Here is a 16,643-nt window from a genome sequence, read left to right as displayed (position 1 = left end):
TCTCCATGTGCATTAGGAAAAATCTACCAGTGATTCCCATCACCCACCTCTGTAAAGGGTAGTCTCTCTAAAAACCTTCTCAAAACTCCATTTTTGTATTTAAAAAAATTTTAAGACATATCCTCTCTTTTCTTTATCTTGAGACATGCAAACAAAAGACCAGGGTCAGGGACAAGAACAGGGAAAGGGAAATTATTTTTCATCTTTCCCAGTTTTCCAACTACAAAATAACTTTGCTGCTCTAAACTTACCATGTGAAAACAAGCATAGCACAAATCTCACCACTGTAAAATATCAGGGAATAGTACAATTTCCTGGGGTGTGTTTCCAAAGTCTGGGCAGTGGCAAAAATTGCAATTAATCAATTTCTCTTTATTAGGGAGTTACCTATTAGAAAACATACTGCATCATCTCTCAAATAAGCTCAACATAGACAACTTTTCCTCAATTATTAAACCAAAACTGTTACTTTAAGCACCCATCGAAGAAAAAGGCTTTCAGGCACTTGGGTGGCTCAGTCATTAAGTGTCTGCCTTAGGCTCAGGTCATGATCCCAGGGTCCAGGAACTGAGCCCCACATCGGGCTCCCTGCTGGGTGGGAAGCCTGCTTCTCCCACTCCCACTCCCCCTGCTTGTGTTCCCTCTCTCGCTGTCTCTGTCAAATAAATAAAAAAATATATAAAATAAAATAGCTTTCATACAGGCCATGTTGTTTAAAAAAAATGCATACACTGAGTGAATCACACTTAGTGCAGTGAGATATTCATACTCTGAGAGAAATGAAAACTAAAATGGTGAAATAGCACATAAATCACTAAATGATATCTCACTAAATAGACAACATTTAGGAAAACACAAGTCTTTAGGACAAATCTTTAGGAAAAATACAATTTGAGGGGGCTACAAAGAATACAGTTAAATTCAGTAAGATAAACATGCATATGATGCAGCTCAAATCTATAGTCAGAAGGATCACAGAAAAGTAAAACTAATTTTGCATTCCTGCAACTCTCTTTTCAAAAAATAATGAAATTTCAAATCTCTTTAAATAGCCTCAAGTAAATATCCAAAATTGTTATTCATAAATTTCTACCTACTTTCAAGTATGTTGCTGTATAGTTATGTCAGATAAATAGCTCAACATTAGTCTCCCAGCTACTGGGACTCTCTGAAAAGGTCTTTCCATTTATACATAGGGCAAAAGCCAAAAACATAAAATGATTCTGCAGGATCAAGATTTGTGACATCTTGTGCTTTATAAAATTTTGCTAAAAACTTTCATTTCAAATAGGTCTCACTTCTCTATTTCTCATTTGAAAAATATTTTTGTATCATAAAAATATTAAGTTAAACTGTGATAAGCTTTTATATCCTTAGGTAAATCATTACCACTAAAAAGGCAGTTAATTTGAATTCTAACTATTTTATCTACTACTAAATCAATGATCTTAGATCAATTAACTTCAAAATGAGGATACCACTTTCTTCATTATCCCCCTCATGGAACCTGACAAAAAAAAAATAAGTAGGACATTTTCCTTAAACTATTGCAAATATTAAAGAAAAACAGAAAAAAACAGTAAGAAAGTAGGTGTTTCTCCTAAGATGAAATGATATGTGACTACAGTACATGAATAGAGTATACAAATGATGTTATTTGGCATTTAAAGAACAAGTTCATGATTCCAAAAGACTTCAGCAGGAAAGCAGGTAAACTAAACACTGAGGATTGATGGAAGAATGAATAACAGTTACTACATACTTAAATTCAATATGGTGATACTTTGAGTTTCCTAGACTATGTTAACACTAAGGTATATATCTGTCAAACACAACACAATGTGATTTATGCATGGAAAAGAGAAGAATCACTCAAAACTTCAATATCAAATTGGCATGTCTTGATTCATGATTTTTAACTTTCAAATAATTGTTCATTATAGGCACTTAAGAACGCAGCACTGAAAAGTGAGGCAAAAACGTAAGATTGAGCGTAAAAACCTAAATTTGAACTTTACCTCTGTTACTACTTTCGGAAAATCACATTAAAATTTCAGAGCATTAATTTCCTTATCTTTGAAAGGATCTCTACAGTCACGAGGACTCTATAGGTCCTAGCTATAAAATATATTGTGTTTTAAAAATTATAATAAAATACAAAAGTAAAATCACTGTCTAGGGCCAAGTACAGATGAAAAAACGAGACTGAATCACAATCCCACCCTAACTACTAACCCCACTCATCTTCTCAATTTCCCCCTTCAGGAATACACAGATGTTATAGTACAGTCCACTGATGAAAAAAGAAGATTCCTATCAAACAACCAGTTAAAGAAAGACTTCACTTAAATGCGGGAAAAAGGAAAAAATACCTCGTAAGAAACTTTACCAAAAATATTCAAGACTTCTAAGAGAAAAAATTCAACAGTACTAAAAGATACAAAGATAAGCTATGTTCTTGGATTGGAAGATTTTATATCATAAAAACAATTTATTCATTTAAAACTAAGCCAATTTATTTTTTTTTAAGATTTTATTTATTTATTTGACAGAGATCACAAGTAGGCAAAGAGGCAGGCAGAGAGAAAGGGAGAGGCAAGCTCCCTGCTGAGCAGAGAGCCCAACGTGGGGCTCAATCCCAGGACCCTGAGATCATGACTTGAGCCGAAGGCAGAGGCTTTAACCCACTGAGCCACCCCGGTACCCCCAAAACTAAGCCAATTTAAAAAGAAATGGTTTTTAGACTAGGCAAGTCAATCCCAATGTTCATCTGGGGATAGTAGGAAGGGAAAGGAGTATTTAGAAAAACTCTGAAATCATGCAGAAGCAGCACATTATATACACATACAAACAGGACCAAAACTAAAGTTCAAAAAATACATAGGGTAATACACACAGGAAGGAGTATAATATATAAAGGCAGTATTTCAAATCAAAAGAAAAAGATGGATTACTCCGTAAATGTCACTGGAATTTTGGGTAGCAAGACAGAAAAGAATAAAGTTAGAGCCACAGCTCATACTATATAAGAGGATATTCCAAATAGAGCAAAGATTTAAATGTAAAAAATGTAACCACAGGTACACAGACATTGGGAAACAGTTTGGCAATTTCTCACAAAGCTAACCATAGTCTTCCAAATGATCCAGCAAACATGTTCCTAGGTATTTACCCAAATGAGTTGAAAGCCTAAGTCCACACACGCAAAACCTGTACACGAAATGTGTATTTCATAGCAGCTCTACTCACAGTTACCAAAACCTGACCGGAATCTAGATGTCCTACAATAGGTGGATGAACAAACATGTATATAGTACATGTATATAGTACTATATACAAACATGTATATAGTACATCTATATACTGGAATATTAGGTGGCTCAGTGGGTTAAAGCCTCTGCCTTCGGCTCAGGTCATGATCCCAGGGTCCTGGGATCGAGCCCCGCATCGGGCTCTCTGCTCAGCAGGGAGCCTGCTTCCTCCTCTCTCTCTGCCTACCTCTCAGCCTACTTGTAATCTCTGCCTGTCAAATAAATAAAATCTTAAAAAAAAAAAAAAAAAGAAAAAGAAATAAAAAGAAACAAGGTATTAAGCCATGAAAGGACACAGATGAAGCTTAAAGTCATTTTGCTAAGTAAAAGGCATTCTGTGTTAAGCGAAGACAATCTGAAAAGGCTATATATAGGATCTTAATTATACAACATTTTGATAAAGGCAACATTAAAGAAGCAATAAAAAAACAAACAATGGTTGTGAGAGGTTAAAAGAGAGGGAGGAGAAGAATGAGTATGTGGAGCAAAGAACATTTTTTAAATGGTGAAGCTATTCTCTGTGATACTATAATGATAGATACTTATTATTAAAGGCTTGTCAAAATCCATAAAACGGTACAGCACAAAATACGTTTTAATGGGAACAATGGATTTGTTAATAATGGTGTATCAATATTGGTTCATTACTTATTAACACATGTACCACGCAATATAAGATGCTAATAAGAATAGCAGTATGTGAGCAGTAGGGTGGGTATTAGAATTCTTTACACTGTCCGCTCAATTTTTCTATAAATTTAAAACTGTATTTCAAAGTCTACTAATTATGAAACAAAAAAATGAAACCATAAAGAGAAAATGAGTTAATCCCACTAAACCCTTGGAGAGAGTAAGTTCTGTACCATTCAAAATAAGAAAAGACTGATGAATTTACCTGTATAAAAATTAAAAACTTCTAAATGGAAAAACAACAAAGTAAAAAAAAATAATGTAATACACACGCACACGCACACACACACACACACACAAACTCAAATTATAGACAAGTATGTCCCTAATATATCAAGGACTACAAGAAATGAAAGGATACATACAGTTCACAGAAAAGGAAACAAAAATCTCTTAAACATAGAAAATGATGTTTAATCTTGCGAAGGGTAAGAGCCTTTGATTCAATGTAAGACTACCCAATGATGAGCCCAGGGTGATGTATGGAAGTGCTGAATTATTATACTGCACACCTGAAATAAATACAATACTGTACGTTAACTAACTGGAATTAAAATAAACACTTCAAAAAAACAACAACAATAACAAAGACTGGGACACCTGGGTGATGCAGTGAGTTAAGGGGTCGACTCCTGCACCAAGCATTGTCTCTCTTGCAGGATTCGTGTAGATGTCATTTCCTCTGCCCCGGACCTGCTTTCAGCTCTTAGGTTCTTCTCAACTTTAAAATCATAGAAGTTATCCCTTCAAACTAGTCCTTCCCTACAACATCTAAGTAGGTCTCCCCTTCTCTTCTCCACTAAAGCACTCTGATCACTATCTTCTTAGCTTGTTATCTGTCTACTTGTTTATTTCTACTTCTAGTAGACTGTCACCACAGCTGATGTCAAAGGCTTTGTTGTCTTACTTCCCACTGCATATACAGAACATGATATCCAGCCAGTACTGTTTTGTCAACTAAAAGAAAAAATGACTGGGGTGCCTGATGGCTCAGTCATTAAGCATCTGCCTTCGGCTCAGGTCATAATCCCAGGGTCCTGGAAATGAGCCCCACATGGGGCTTCCTGCTCAGCAGGAAGCCTGCTTTTCCCTCTCCCATTCCCCCTGCTTGTGTTCTCTCTCTCTGTCTCTCTCTGTCAAATAGATAAATAAAATCTTTTAAAAAAAGAAAAAAGAAAAAAAGACTGATGCAGAGAGAATGAAACTAACTAAAAATAAGTCCACAATGTAAAAAGTTAAAGAGACATGAAGATCAAGATCACGCTTTACAAAAAATCCTTTAATTTTACTCCTGTTGGGATTTCCCTTAATTTAAATTATATTTAATCCTAAATATGAATGAGATTCCATTTGTAAACTGGAAAAACCTATACTACCTAGAGCTGCTATGATAATTATAAATAAAATGTTTCTAAGGACCTTAAACAAGACCTGGAAAATAATAAACCATCAATAAATGTTGGCTATTATTTTTTAAAGAGCACGTGAAAGACTTTAAAAATTAAGGCCTATAAGTTGAAGATACAATTACAATTGGAAGAGATGTGTTTCTCTACCTGACTGAAGATGGCTGAGTAAAAGACTACTTTTCCTTTTAAAAAAAAACTGGAAATAATTCTTTTAAACTCCAGTTGAAAAACAGAAATAGTTACAGCCCAAGTTCAAAACAGATAAAATGAAAAGCATTTTTAGCCAACTCTTTTCCAAAGGTTTATATTTGTATTTTTGACAAAATGACTACCATTAGTTCTTCTAGTTCTACAGGAATAATCTAATAATCTAATCTAAATAGATCCCTTAACCAAGTAAAGAAAAAAGTTGTATTCAGTCAACTATATCTCTGTCCAAAGCTAAGCAAAGACAGTTCAGCTATAAAATAATAGCACAAATTAATCTAGATGTCAATTAGAGAACTTTAATTTTAGCTTGTTATTGTGGATAATCAACACCTACCCTCACATTTATTTTTCACATGAGAATATAAGCAAATCAATTAAAATTAACAAACAAAAGCTATTCATTATGTGAAGACATGTTAAAGAAAACTGTTACCATCATTTTCAAAGTTCTCTTGATTCTAAACAAACAGACTTTTCAGTCCATCATATGACCTCATTGGCTAGGCATTTTTCAGTACTTACTCATACACTGGAATTGCACAGTAAAAGTCATGTGAATATCCTAGGAAGTCAGAAAAAATTTTCAGAATGTTCTTTACAGTTTCAAGTCCAGCATATTCAAACATTTCAGGCTCAGAAAAAAATCTCTAACCTATATAAAGCAAATAGTAACCACACCTACTAAGTTTCCTGAGACTGATATAGTTATTTGTAGTTATTAAGTAAATGATTTTAGTTAATAATTATTATTTAAGTGTGGTAATATTCTACATGCTACTAATCAAAAACTCATGTTAAGCTAGAAAATGATTTCTAAACTTGTCAATTTAACGACCAGTGCACTGCTAACAGACATTAAAAGAAATGTATTTCTAAGGCCATCAGGATATATTAATGAATTAACTAATTACCGTGTATATATAATAAGCTTATTATATATGAATGGAAAATAAATTCATATTTCTGTCAAGAAACAATGCAAAGATACAAAAGGAACAAAAGCAGTTATCTATAGAGGATGGGACAGAAAAACAGGGATAGGAGTTAGACTTGTCCATGTTCATCTTTTCAAGCTGTTTTAATTTTTGAGCCATATAAATATAAATCTATATTTAAATCAAAAAGTACATATTTTATATAAGCATAAGTATTTCCTAAAAGCAACAAATATAAATACACTCACACATATGTGCATATGGTTTAAAGAACAGAACAATAAAACTTTCAAAAGTGAAAGAATTAAAGGAACATTTTTCAAAACACTGGAAGCCATGTTTCTGGGTCACAGTTCTGACTAAATAAAATTTCACAATAATGGCTCTTTTTCTTCCCTTCAAAACTTGAGAATATTTTCCAAACTACAACTCTAAAATAGACGATGCTTACAAAAAAAAGAAGAAGAAGGAGAAAAGGCCAAAACAATCTGGAGGGTCAGAGTAAGAAAGGCTTGACAGAAATTATTTTATTTATGCACTAAATAATTCCACAATATACTGATGGTTACAAATCATTTTGATAAAAATATCAAAGCTTACAGAAAAAGAAAAGCTTTTCCTCAAGTTGCCTCCACAATCTCCAAATCCACCTACTTAAATGGATTTGTACATTTTATAAAATTAGATTAAAACCAAATGGCAATGCTTTTTAAAAAAAAAAAAAATCTACACTGCTGCCTAGTACACAAATAACTTTATGAAATGCATTCCAATCTCTAACTTCCCTCTACTTCAACCTACCCTACCCAAATCTGTTTCAGGAAAATACAAATCACATGGGTATGGTTTCAGGAACACCCTCTCACACCAAGGGCATTTCTCAGTCTTCTCTAAAGCACATCAGGTACCTAGAATACCTCGCTGACAACCTAAAGTAATGTTCAATATTCTTATGCTATCATCAGCAACCCATAACTAAACATATGTATGCAGGTTCCTAGAAAACATAAACCAAATCTCCGCAAGTTCTCTATATAAACTAATTACAAAATGATTTCAAATATTAGAAACAAACTATGAGTGGTTACCAGATACTGGCAGGGGGAGGGGGTGGTGGTAAGGAGTTGTCTAGTAAGCAGAGTTTTAGTTGGGGATGATGAAAGGTACTAGAAGTGATAGCTTCTGATGATAACCCCACAACAATGTAAATGTACTGAATGTCACAAACATGTCACAAAATGTTTAAAGTCATACATTTTATTCTATATATATTTTACCACAATAAAAATAAATAAGCAAACAAAAGAAGTATTACAAACACCACCATAAGTATCCCACAGTTTACTGTTCACCTGAAAAGCACCTTCATAATTTTCTACTACTAAGTTGATCTGAGAATACCTAGCGCAACTGTTATTTTTTAACAGCTCGGTAATATTAGAATAGTGTCTCAATTATTATTTAATCCTTTTCAAACAATTCTTTATTAACAAGAGCTATGGCAAGAGACTGCATTTATATAAACAAATAAATGCTTAGAAGTTAATTTAATGATTTAAAGGAACTAGAGAACAATAAATGTAAAGGGAGGAAAAATAAGTGGAAGGGAAAAAGGAAGAAAAGAGAAAAAGGAAAAAACATCATTTAAAATAACAAAAAGAACTATACCTCATTATTTAGATCATCAAAGCTGAAAATCCTTCCTAATTCATAAATTTAGCAAAACATCAATTAAAACTCCCAAAAGATAACTGAAATATTAAGGAACATACTTAGTATACAGTCTAAAATAAATTTGAAAAAAAAATAATCATGTACTAATCTAAATAAATAGGTACTATCAATACAATCTATTGATTCTAGATTAAAAAACGACAAATGGAGGGGGGATGGTGCCTGGGAGGCGAAGTCATTTAAGTGTCTGACTCGTGGTTTCAGCTCAGGTCTGACCTCAAGAGTAGTGAGATCAAGCCCCACATCAGGATCCACACTTAGTGTAGAGTTGGCTTGGTTTTTTCTCTTCCTCTTCCTGTGCCCCGCCCCAACCCCTTTCCCTCTCTCTTTCACTCTCAAATAAATAGATAAATGTTTAAAAAATGGGAAAGTTTTTTAATGTTTAAAGGTCATTTTAAATATATAAGGCCAATACTGGATGGACCTTGAGGGCATTATGCTAAGGGAAATAACTCATACAGATAAAGACAAATACTGTACGATTTCATGCACAAGTGGCACCTAATAAAACTGAACTCACAGAATAGTGGGGTGGATGGTTGCCAGAGGTGGGGGGTGGGATGAGGTGAAGTGGGTGAAGGGGGTCAAAAGGTAAAAACTTCCAGCTTTAAGTAATGTAATGTACACCACGGACAGTACACTTACAATATATTATACTTAAAATTTTTAAGTTAAGTACAATATACTTACAATTTTTATTCCTACATAGCAAATGAGGAAGATAAGATACCTAGTGTGACACAGCAAAGTGGTCAGAGCTAAGATGTGAACCCAGGCAGTCTCACTCCAGAGTCCCATGCTCTCGACTACTAAACTATCTAAACTAAACTAAACTACCACTAAACTGCACAACAAAAATTCACGGACCTTTTCATTCTACAAATCTAAGTCTATCACATAGACATAAACTATTGTAACACACAACAAAATACAAGTAAGAATGATTTTGATACAGTGCTTTGAGGATTCACATGGCCATAATATGATTTGCTGTAAAGGGGATAAAGAAAGCTTTGTGGAAGAAATGATATGTATATTGAGCCTGGAAAGATATGAGAAAACAGAGACAGAAAATGGGAGAATAAAATACTTCACACTAAAGGAATACAATGACCAGAAGCATAAACTAAGGTAGAAAACACTGGCAACTGAAAGGCTTTTGTTGAAAAAAATGGTACTTAGCGGAAAAATAAATGAAAAATAAATGAGCCAGATGCCTAGAGGGAGGACAGACAACTCACTGCAGAAGGCAGGGCAGTAATATGGTCAGAGTTGTTACAGGGCAACTGGATATAAGAAGTGGATAGGAAAGAAATGGAAAGAAACGCCAGGAGGTTAATTCAATAGTCTAGCTATGGTAAGGAAGGTCTCAAGTAAAGTGGGACCAACAGAAATAGAGAAAAAGGAAAAGATATACAGCACACAGTAGCTACTCAAATTCCAATTAAATTAAGGAACTAAAAGGGTCAGAAAGAGAAAGACTCAGTACACTAAAATGTAAAAACAACAAAGGAGATGGATGAGGCCACATTTAGAGGCCACATTTTGGGGAATCTAAAAAGGGCTGCATGTTACAAAAAGGCCTTGACTGAAGGGGCAGAAAGACCCTGAACACAAACGACCCTTGCCTGGTTTGGCCAGGTTCAAGAAGTTAACTGAGAAGACTTTATAATATCAACAATCTGCGAGATATTTTGGAGACAGACTGACAGAATTTAGCAACAGTATTAATGTGGAGGTGACTCTGAGGTTTTAAGTGCAAATTAAATAATCTTGTCATTAACAGAGATAGGGAACAAAAGAGGGAAAGCAGGTTTAAAGCAAAAAGAGACATGACTTCAGGTTTCTACATGGTGAGATCAAAGCTTATATAGTATGATACCCAGAAATAATGATGTGTTCCCAAGACTAGTGCTACAGTGAGAAAAATCAGAGCTGAAAATACAGATGTCACCCATATAAAGATAAACATAAGTTGTAAGATTTTTTTGGGGAAAAAAAAAAAGAATGTACTAGAAAAGAAAAAAGTATTAGAGGAAAAAAGAAAGGATCAAAGGAAGTTTAAGAAACTTCCTATATTTGGGAGGACGGAGTCAAAGAAAGCATCATCAGAAGGTTAAGATTAGCACCACAAGAATCAAGTATGGGGCGCCCGGCTGACTCAGTTGGTGAAGCATGCAACTCTTGATCTCGGGGTTAGAAGTTCAAGCCCCATGTTGGAGTCCCATGTTGGATACAGAAGTTGCTTAAAAACAAAATCTTAAAAAAAAAAAAAAAAAAGAATCAAGTGTAACACAGCAGTGTTCTCTAACATTTTTCACAGGGAAGTACACAAATTAGACAATATTTCTATGGCACAAAGGGGTAAATGAGGCTACTAAAATCAGATGTTATTAGTCCAGGAATTAAGGAAATTATTAATCTGTATACCAGTTAATCAACTTGCTGTATTGAAAGCTCTGTATGAACAAAAAGATTTACGCCAAAAAGTTTAAGATTATATTGTCCTGAACTGTCTTTCTATAGTCATTGGTTAGGTAGAATACTGCAGAAATGACAATGAAGAACTGAAAAATAACGATGAAACTTGAGAAATCACTTAACTGAGAAATCACTAATGGTTTTAAAAGTCAGTGGAAAAAGCTAGACTTTGGGAAGCAACTCTGGACAAGGGTTTAATTAAAATATCAACATGGTTACCAGTCATGTTACCCTAATTGGCTACAGAGAGTAATTTAAATGGAATGATTCCTTAAATCTTGCTAGCAAGGAAGTCCCTTTTTAAACTAATATACTTTACCTTCTAACTCTCATTTTATTCATGTTAATAAAGAGAATCAATAAAGCTCCTCTGAAACTTTGCAACACTTACCCAGTTCGAGATTGACCGACTTTATCACAAATATCCAAAATGAGGCCCCAATCCTCAGCAGTATTCATCTCACTGGTTGCTTTCTCTGTGTATTATGAAAAGAAATTGCAGAAACATTATTTTTGAAAATCTTTAAGAGGTAAATAATCACATTTAAATGACTAAGTTGTGATAAGAAATCAGAATAGTTGCTAGTAGCCTGTTTAATGAGATGGTCAAGAACATCTTCAGAAGGGGTTAGGGGCACATTTACCACCTATTAAAATAATTTTGCCCATACACATTTCAGATGCTTATTACTTAATATTAAGAAATAGCCCTGGAATTTAAGGAAAAAAATAAAATAAAAAATTTTAAAAAACCAGATGAACATAGAAGGGAAGGAAAAGTAAAAAAAAAAAAAAAAAAAGATGAAAACAGACAGAGGTAAACTATAAGAGATGTAACTATAGGGAAGAAACTGAGAGCTGCTGGTGATGAGGGCAGTGGATGGGGTCAGTGGGTGATGGTCATTTAAGGAGGGCACTTGATGAGCACTGGGTTTTATATGCAACTGATGAGCCACAAAATTCTACCCCTGAAACTAATAATATATTATATGTTAACTAAGTTGAATTAAAATTAAAAATTTTAAAAAATAAAAAATTAAAAAACCTTTAGAAAGGGAAAAAAAGAAATATGCCACTGATGGGACACCTGGGTGGCTCAGCTGGTTAATCATCTGACTCTTGATTTCGGCTCAGGTCTTGATTCAGGGCCCTAACATTGAGCCCCATGCTGGACAAGAGTCTGCTTGTCCCTCTCCCTCTGCTCCTCCCCCCACACTCCCCTCAAATAAATAAATAAATAAAATCTTAAAAAAGAGAAATAGGCCATTGATACTTATTTATAAAAAAAACAAAAACAAGAAACTACATACAGGTCTATTCCCTTCCCCACGAAGAAAGAAGAAATACTTTCACTATCAAGTAATTCTTAACTTTACCTGCCAATGAAGAAACATGACAAGGCACAAATCTCTACCAAAATGTTTCTGGTACTTAACTAATTATATGATTTTGTTGATTTTCATATGTGACATGGGAAAGGAGGAAAACGAAAAGAAACTAAGCTTTAACTGAGTATTTTCCATTAAATAAAAACTTAACAGAGGCACCTGGGTGGCTCAGTGGGTTAAAGCCTCTGCCTTCAACTTTCTTTTCATTTTCCATAACCAGAAATAACACCACCAACCAGTACCACAGATCTAAGCTGAAACAGACAAACTGCTGAAGGCTAAGTATGCACAATTCTGGAAGCTAAAATTCAAAAGGGCCCAGACATAGGGGATTTCCCACATTTTTGTAATTTTATTTTTATGAGCAGGATCTCAAGGTAATATCAGAGAAAACTTTCTATTTTTCAGCAAAGGGAGGAGGACAGTAACTATTGTGAGATACACCAGAGCATTCTCTTCTTAACAAGGCAACTTGTTAAGCACCTAACCAACTAGGGTTTTACCAGAGATTAATCCACCTGGGGTAAAGGAAATGCCCAACTCCAGCCTGCTCCACCCTTCCACATAGAAGAAGGGGAATACTCAACTTCAGCTCAGCTAGTCATCTTCTCCCACCTAAGAGAGGGGAAAAACTGAGAAGCATGTGAGAAATTCACACCCTACGGGCAGAGGCTCACTTTAAAAGACTGAGAGCGGGGCGCTTGGGTGGCTCAGTGGGTTGACCCTCTGCCTTCAGCTCAGGTCAGGTCTCAGGGTCCTGGGATCAAGCCCCGCATTGAGCTCTCTGCTTGGCGGGAAGCCTGCTTCCCCTTCTCACTCTGCCTGCCTCTCTGCCTACTTGATATCTCTCTCTCTCTCTCTCTCAAATAAATAAATAAATAATCTTTTTAAAAATAAATAAATAAATAAAAGACTGAGATTTAATCACCACTTATATCACTTCCTACCTAACGCCTTACTATTGTGCTATTAAAGGATGGTGGGTGGTGGTTGTTGTTTTTGAAGGATGGTGTTTCTTTTATCAGTACATCATGTCTAGCTTTCAGCAAGCCACATTATAAGGCAAAAAAACACAATATGAAGAGTAAGCATCAGAACCAGATACACACATGACAGAAATGTTGGGGTTATCAGATGGGAGTTTTAGAAGCTATAACTAATAACGCTAAGAGCTCTAATGGAAATAGGAGATAGCATGGAAGAACAGATAAAGAAAGTGAGCACAGAAATGGAAATTCTAAAAAAGAATCATAAGAATCATAAAGAAATACTAGAGATCAAAAATGAACACCTGCGGGGCGCCTGGGTTGCTCAGTGGGTTAAGCCGCTGCCTTCGGCTCAGGTCATGATCTCGGGGTCCTGGGATCGAGTCCCACACCAGGCTCTCTGCTCAGCGGGGAGCCTGCTTCCCTCTCTCTCTGCCTGCCTCTCTGTCTACTTGTGATCTCTCTCTGTCAAATAAATAAATAAAATCTTTAAAAAAAAAAAAAATGAACACCTGCGACGCACTCAACAGCAGACAGAAACAGCTAAAGACTCTCCGGACTTGCACATGTATCAGTAGGAACTTCCAAAACTGAAAAGTGAAGGAAAAAAAAATGACCAGAAGGAAAACAAAAACAAAAACAAAAACCCAGCAACAGATTATCCAAGAACTGTGGGAAATTACAAAGAGTAATGGACAGAAGAAATAGAATACTTGAAGCAAAAACAACTCAACATTGCCCCAAATTGGTGGGAGACATCACACCACAGGTCCGGTGAACTCCAAGAATACCAAGCACAAGTACCAAAAAAAACTACACCTAGGTATACCATTTTCAAACTGCAAAAAATCAATGATAAAGAAAAAAATGGGGGAAAAAAAAAAGCCAGCAAAAGAACCACCACCTTACCTATACCGGAGCAAACGTAAGAATTACATCTGCCATCTCAGAATGCATGCAACCAAGGAGGAAATGGAATGAAGTAGTGCTGAGCAAAAATAACCACCAACCTATTACGTACCCTGTGAAATTACTCTTCAAAAGGAAAGAAGAAATAAAGACTTTCTCAAACAAAAAACCATTAAGGAAATTTGTTGCCAACAAACGGACCTTGCAAAAAAAAAAAAAAAATGTTTAAAAAAAAGTCCTTCAGAGAGAAGAAAATGATATAGGAGGTGTGAGTTTCCACGTAAGCGAAAATGACAACAAGGATCTCAGGAAAAGGAGAGAAGAACTAGGAATATTTTGTTATTCATTTCACTTGCCTGCACTACCAATGAAGTGGTATAATGTTATTTGAAAGTGGATTTGGACTACTTCTAAATGTACATTGCAGACTCTAGAGCAACCACTAAAAAGAACAAAAACAGAAATATAATTAATATGCTACAAAAGAAAAACGACTGAATCATATGAAATGCTCCATTAAAAGCACGAAAGAAAAAAAAGAGTGGAAGAAAAAATAGGAACAAAGAACAAAGGCTACAACTAGAAAACTGTAACAGATATAGTAGATTTTAATCCAACAATATCAATAATCAGTTTAAACATCAGTGGTCTAAATACAAATATTGCTGGAGTGATCAAAACACAAAATGCAATTCTATGTTGTCTAGAGGAAACCCACTTTAAATATAAAGACATACATTTAAAGTAAAGAGATGGAGAAAGATAACAATGCCAATACCAATTAAAAGACAGTGGGAATAGCTATATTAATTTCAGACAGAGCAGATTTTGGAGCAAGGCAAGTTTTCAGGAATAGAGGCATTACATAAAGCAAAGGGGTTAAATCTACAAAAACATGTAACAATCCTTAATATGTACATGCCTAACTACAGAATGTCAAAATAACAGTGTCAGAAAGTAACAGAACTACAAAGATAGGGGCACCTGGGTGGCTCAGGATATGATCCTGGGGTCCTGGGATGAAGCCCTGTGTCGCGCTCCCCTCTTCATGAGAAGCCTGCTTCTCTCTCTCCCTCTGCCCGCCACTCTGCCTGCATGTGCTTGCATGTGTGCACGCGCCCTCCCCCTCTCTGTCAAATAGATAAATACAAAGATAGACAGACAAAATCTTTGAGAAAAAGAGGAAGGGAGGGAGGGAGGCAGCAGGGAGGGAGGAAGGGAAGGACAAATCCAGAAGGCAGAAAATCACTAAGGACATAGACAAACTCAACACCATCACTCAACTGGACATAATTGGCACTATAGACTATTTTACCCAACAACAGCAGAAGACACATTCTTCTCAAGCTCACATGAAATACCAAAATACATCACACAGCCATAAAACACCACAGCAAATGCAAAAGACTAGAAATCTTACAATGTCTGCTTATAGACCACAATGGAATTAAACAAAAAATTAATAACAGGGGCGCCTGGGTGGCTCAGTGGGTTAAAACCTCTGCCTTCGGCTCAGGTCGTGATCCCAGAGTCCTGGGATGGAGCCCCGCATCGGGCTCTCTGCTCCGTGGGGAGCCTGCTTCCTTCTCTCTCTCTGCCTGCCTCTCTGCCTACTTGTGATCTCTGTCGGTCAAATAAATAAATAAAATCTTAAAAAAAATCAATAACAAAGAAATAGCTGGAAAATCACAAAACACATGGAGATTAAAAAACACACTTCTAAATAATACACAGGTCAAGAAAGAAAGCTCAAGAGAAATTTTTAAATATTTTGAACTAAACAAAAATGAAAGTACACATATAAAAATTTGTAGGACAGGGGCCCCTAGGTGACTCAGGTGGTTAAGTATCTGACTCATAATATCGGCTCAGAGCTCAAACTCAGCATTGTGAGTTCAAGCCCTGTGCTGGGGTCCACACTGGGCATGGAGCTAACTTAATGAAAGAAAGACAGAAAGACAGAAAGAAAGAAATTGTAGGATATAGTTGAAATCAGTGCTTACTGGGAATTCATAGATTTGAATGCATACATTAGAAAAGAAAATCTAAAATCACTAACATAGGGGCACCTGGTGGCTGGGCTGGTTGGGCAGCTGGCTTTGGCTCAGGTCATGATCCCGGGGTCCTGGGATAAAGCCACCATCGGTCTCCCTGCTCCATAGGGAGCCTGTTTCTCCCTCTCCCTTTTACCCTGTGCTCTCTCTCCCTCTCTTGCTCTCTTTCAAACAAACAGACAAATAAATAAATAAAATCTTTTAAAAAATAAAAAATAAAATCGCTAACATAAGCTTCTACTTTAGGAAACCAGGAGAACGAATCAAATCCAAAGTAAGCAGACGAAAAGAAGTACAGCAGCAATCAGTGAAATTGCAAACAGAAAATAGAGAAAAATCAACAAACCAAAAGTTGGTTCTTTGAAAATATCAATAAAATTGACAGATGGTTGAAAAGAAAAAAAGAAAGGAAGGAAGATACAAACTACCAATATCAGAAATGAAAGAGAGAATATCACTACAGATCTCATGGCCATTAAAAGGATATTATATGAACATTAAAATGGTTCAGTGATATTGATGGGATCACGGAAACC

At 35.6% G+C, this 16,643-nt stretch overlaps 1 protein-coding gene across 3 annotated transcripts in view; it reads right to left on the bottom strand.

The window, feature by feature from the left end:
- The window catches only part of STAM (signal transducing adaptor molecule), a 90,964-nt gene that overhangs the window by 57,489 nt on the left and 16,832 nt on the right, over window positions 1-16,643 (bottom strand). For 2 of the 3 annotated variants that reach the window (XM_044228241.1, XM_044228239.1), the window contains exon 2: window positions 11,162-11,246. In XM_044228241.1, coding sequence (XP_044084176.1) covers window positions 11,162-11,246 — 85 coding nt within the window. Of the gene's footprint in view, window positions 1-6,142; window positions 6,162-11,161; window positions 11,247-16,643 lie in introns of those variants that run through there. The other variant, XM_044228240.1, reaches the window with a different exon arrangement.

Source organism: Neovison vison, chromosome 12 (genome assembly GCF_020171115.1).
Source record: "Neovison vison isolate M4711 chromosome 12, ASM_NN_V1, whole genome shotgun sequence".
In the NCBI taxonomy this organism is placed as follows: domain Eukaryota; kingdom Metazoa; phylum Chordata; class Mammalia; order Carnivora; family Mustelidae; genus Neogale; species Neogale vison.
The sequence above is the reverse complement of the archived record's forward strand: the minus strand, read 5'-3'. Positions and strand labels throughout refer to the sequence as shown.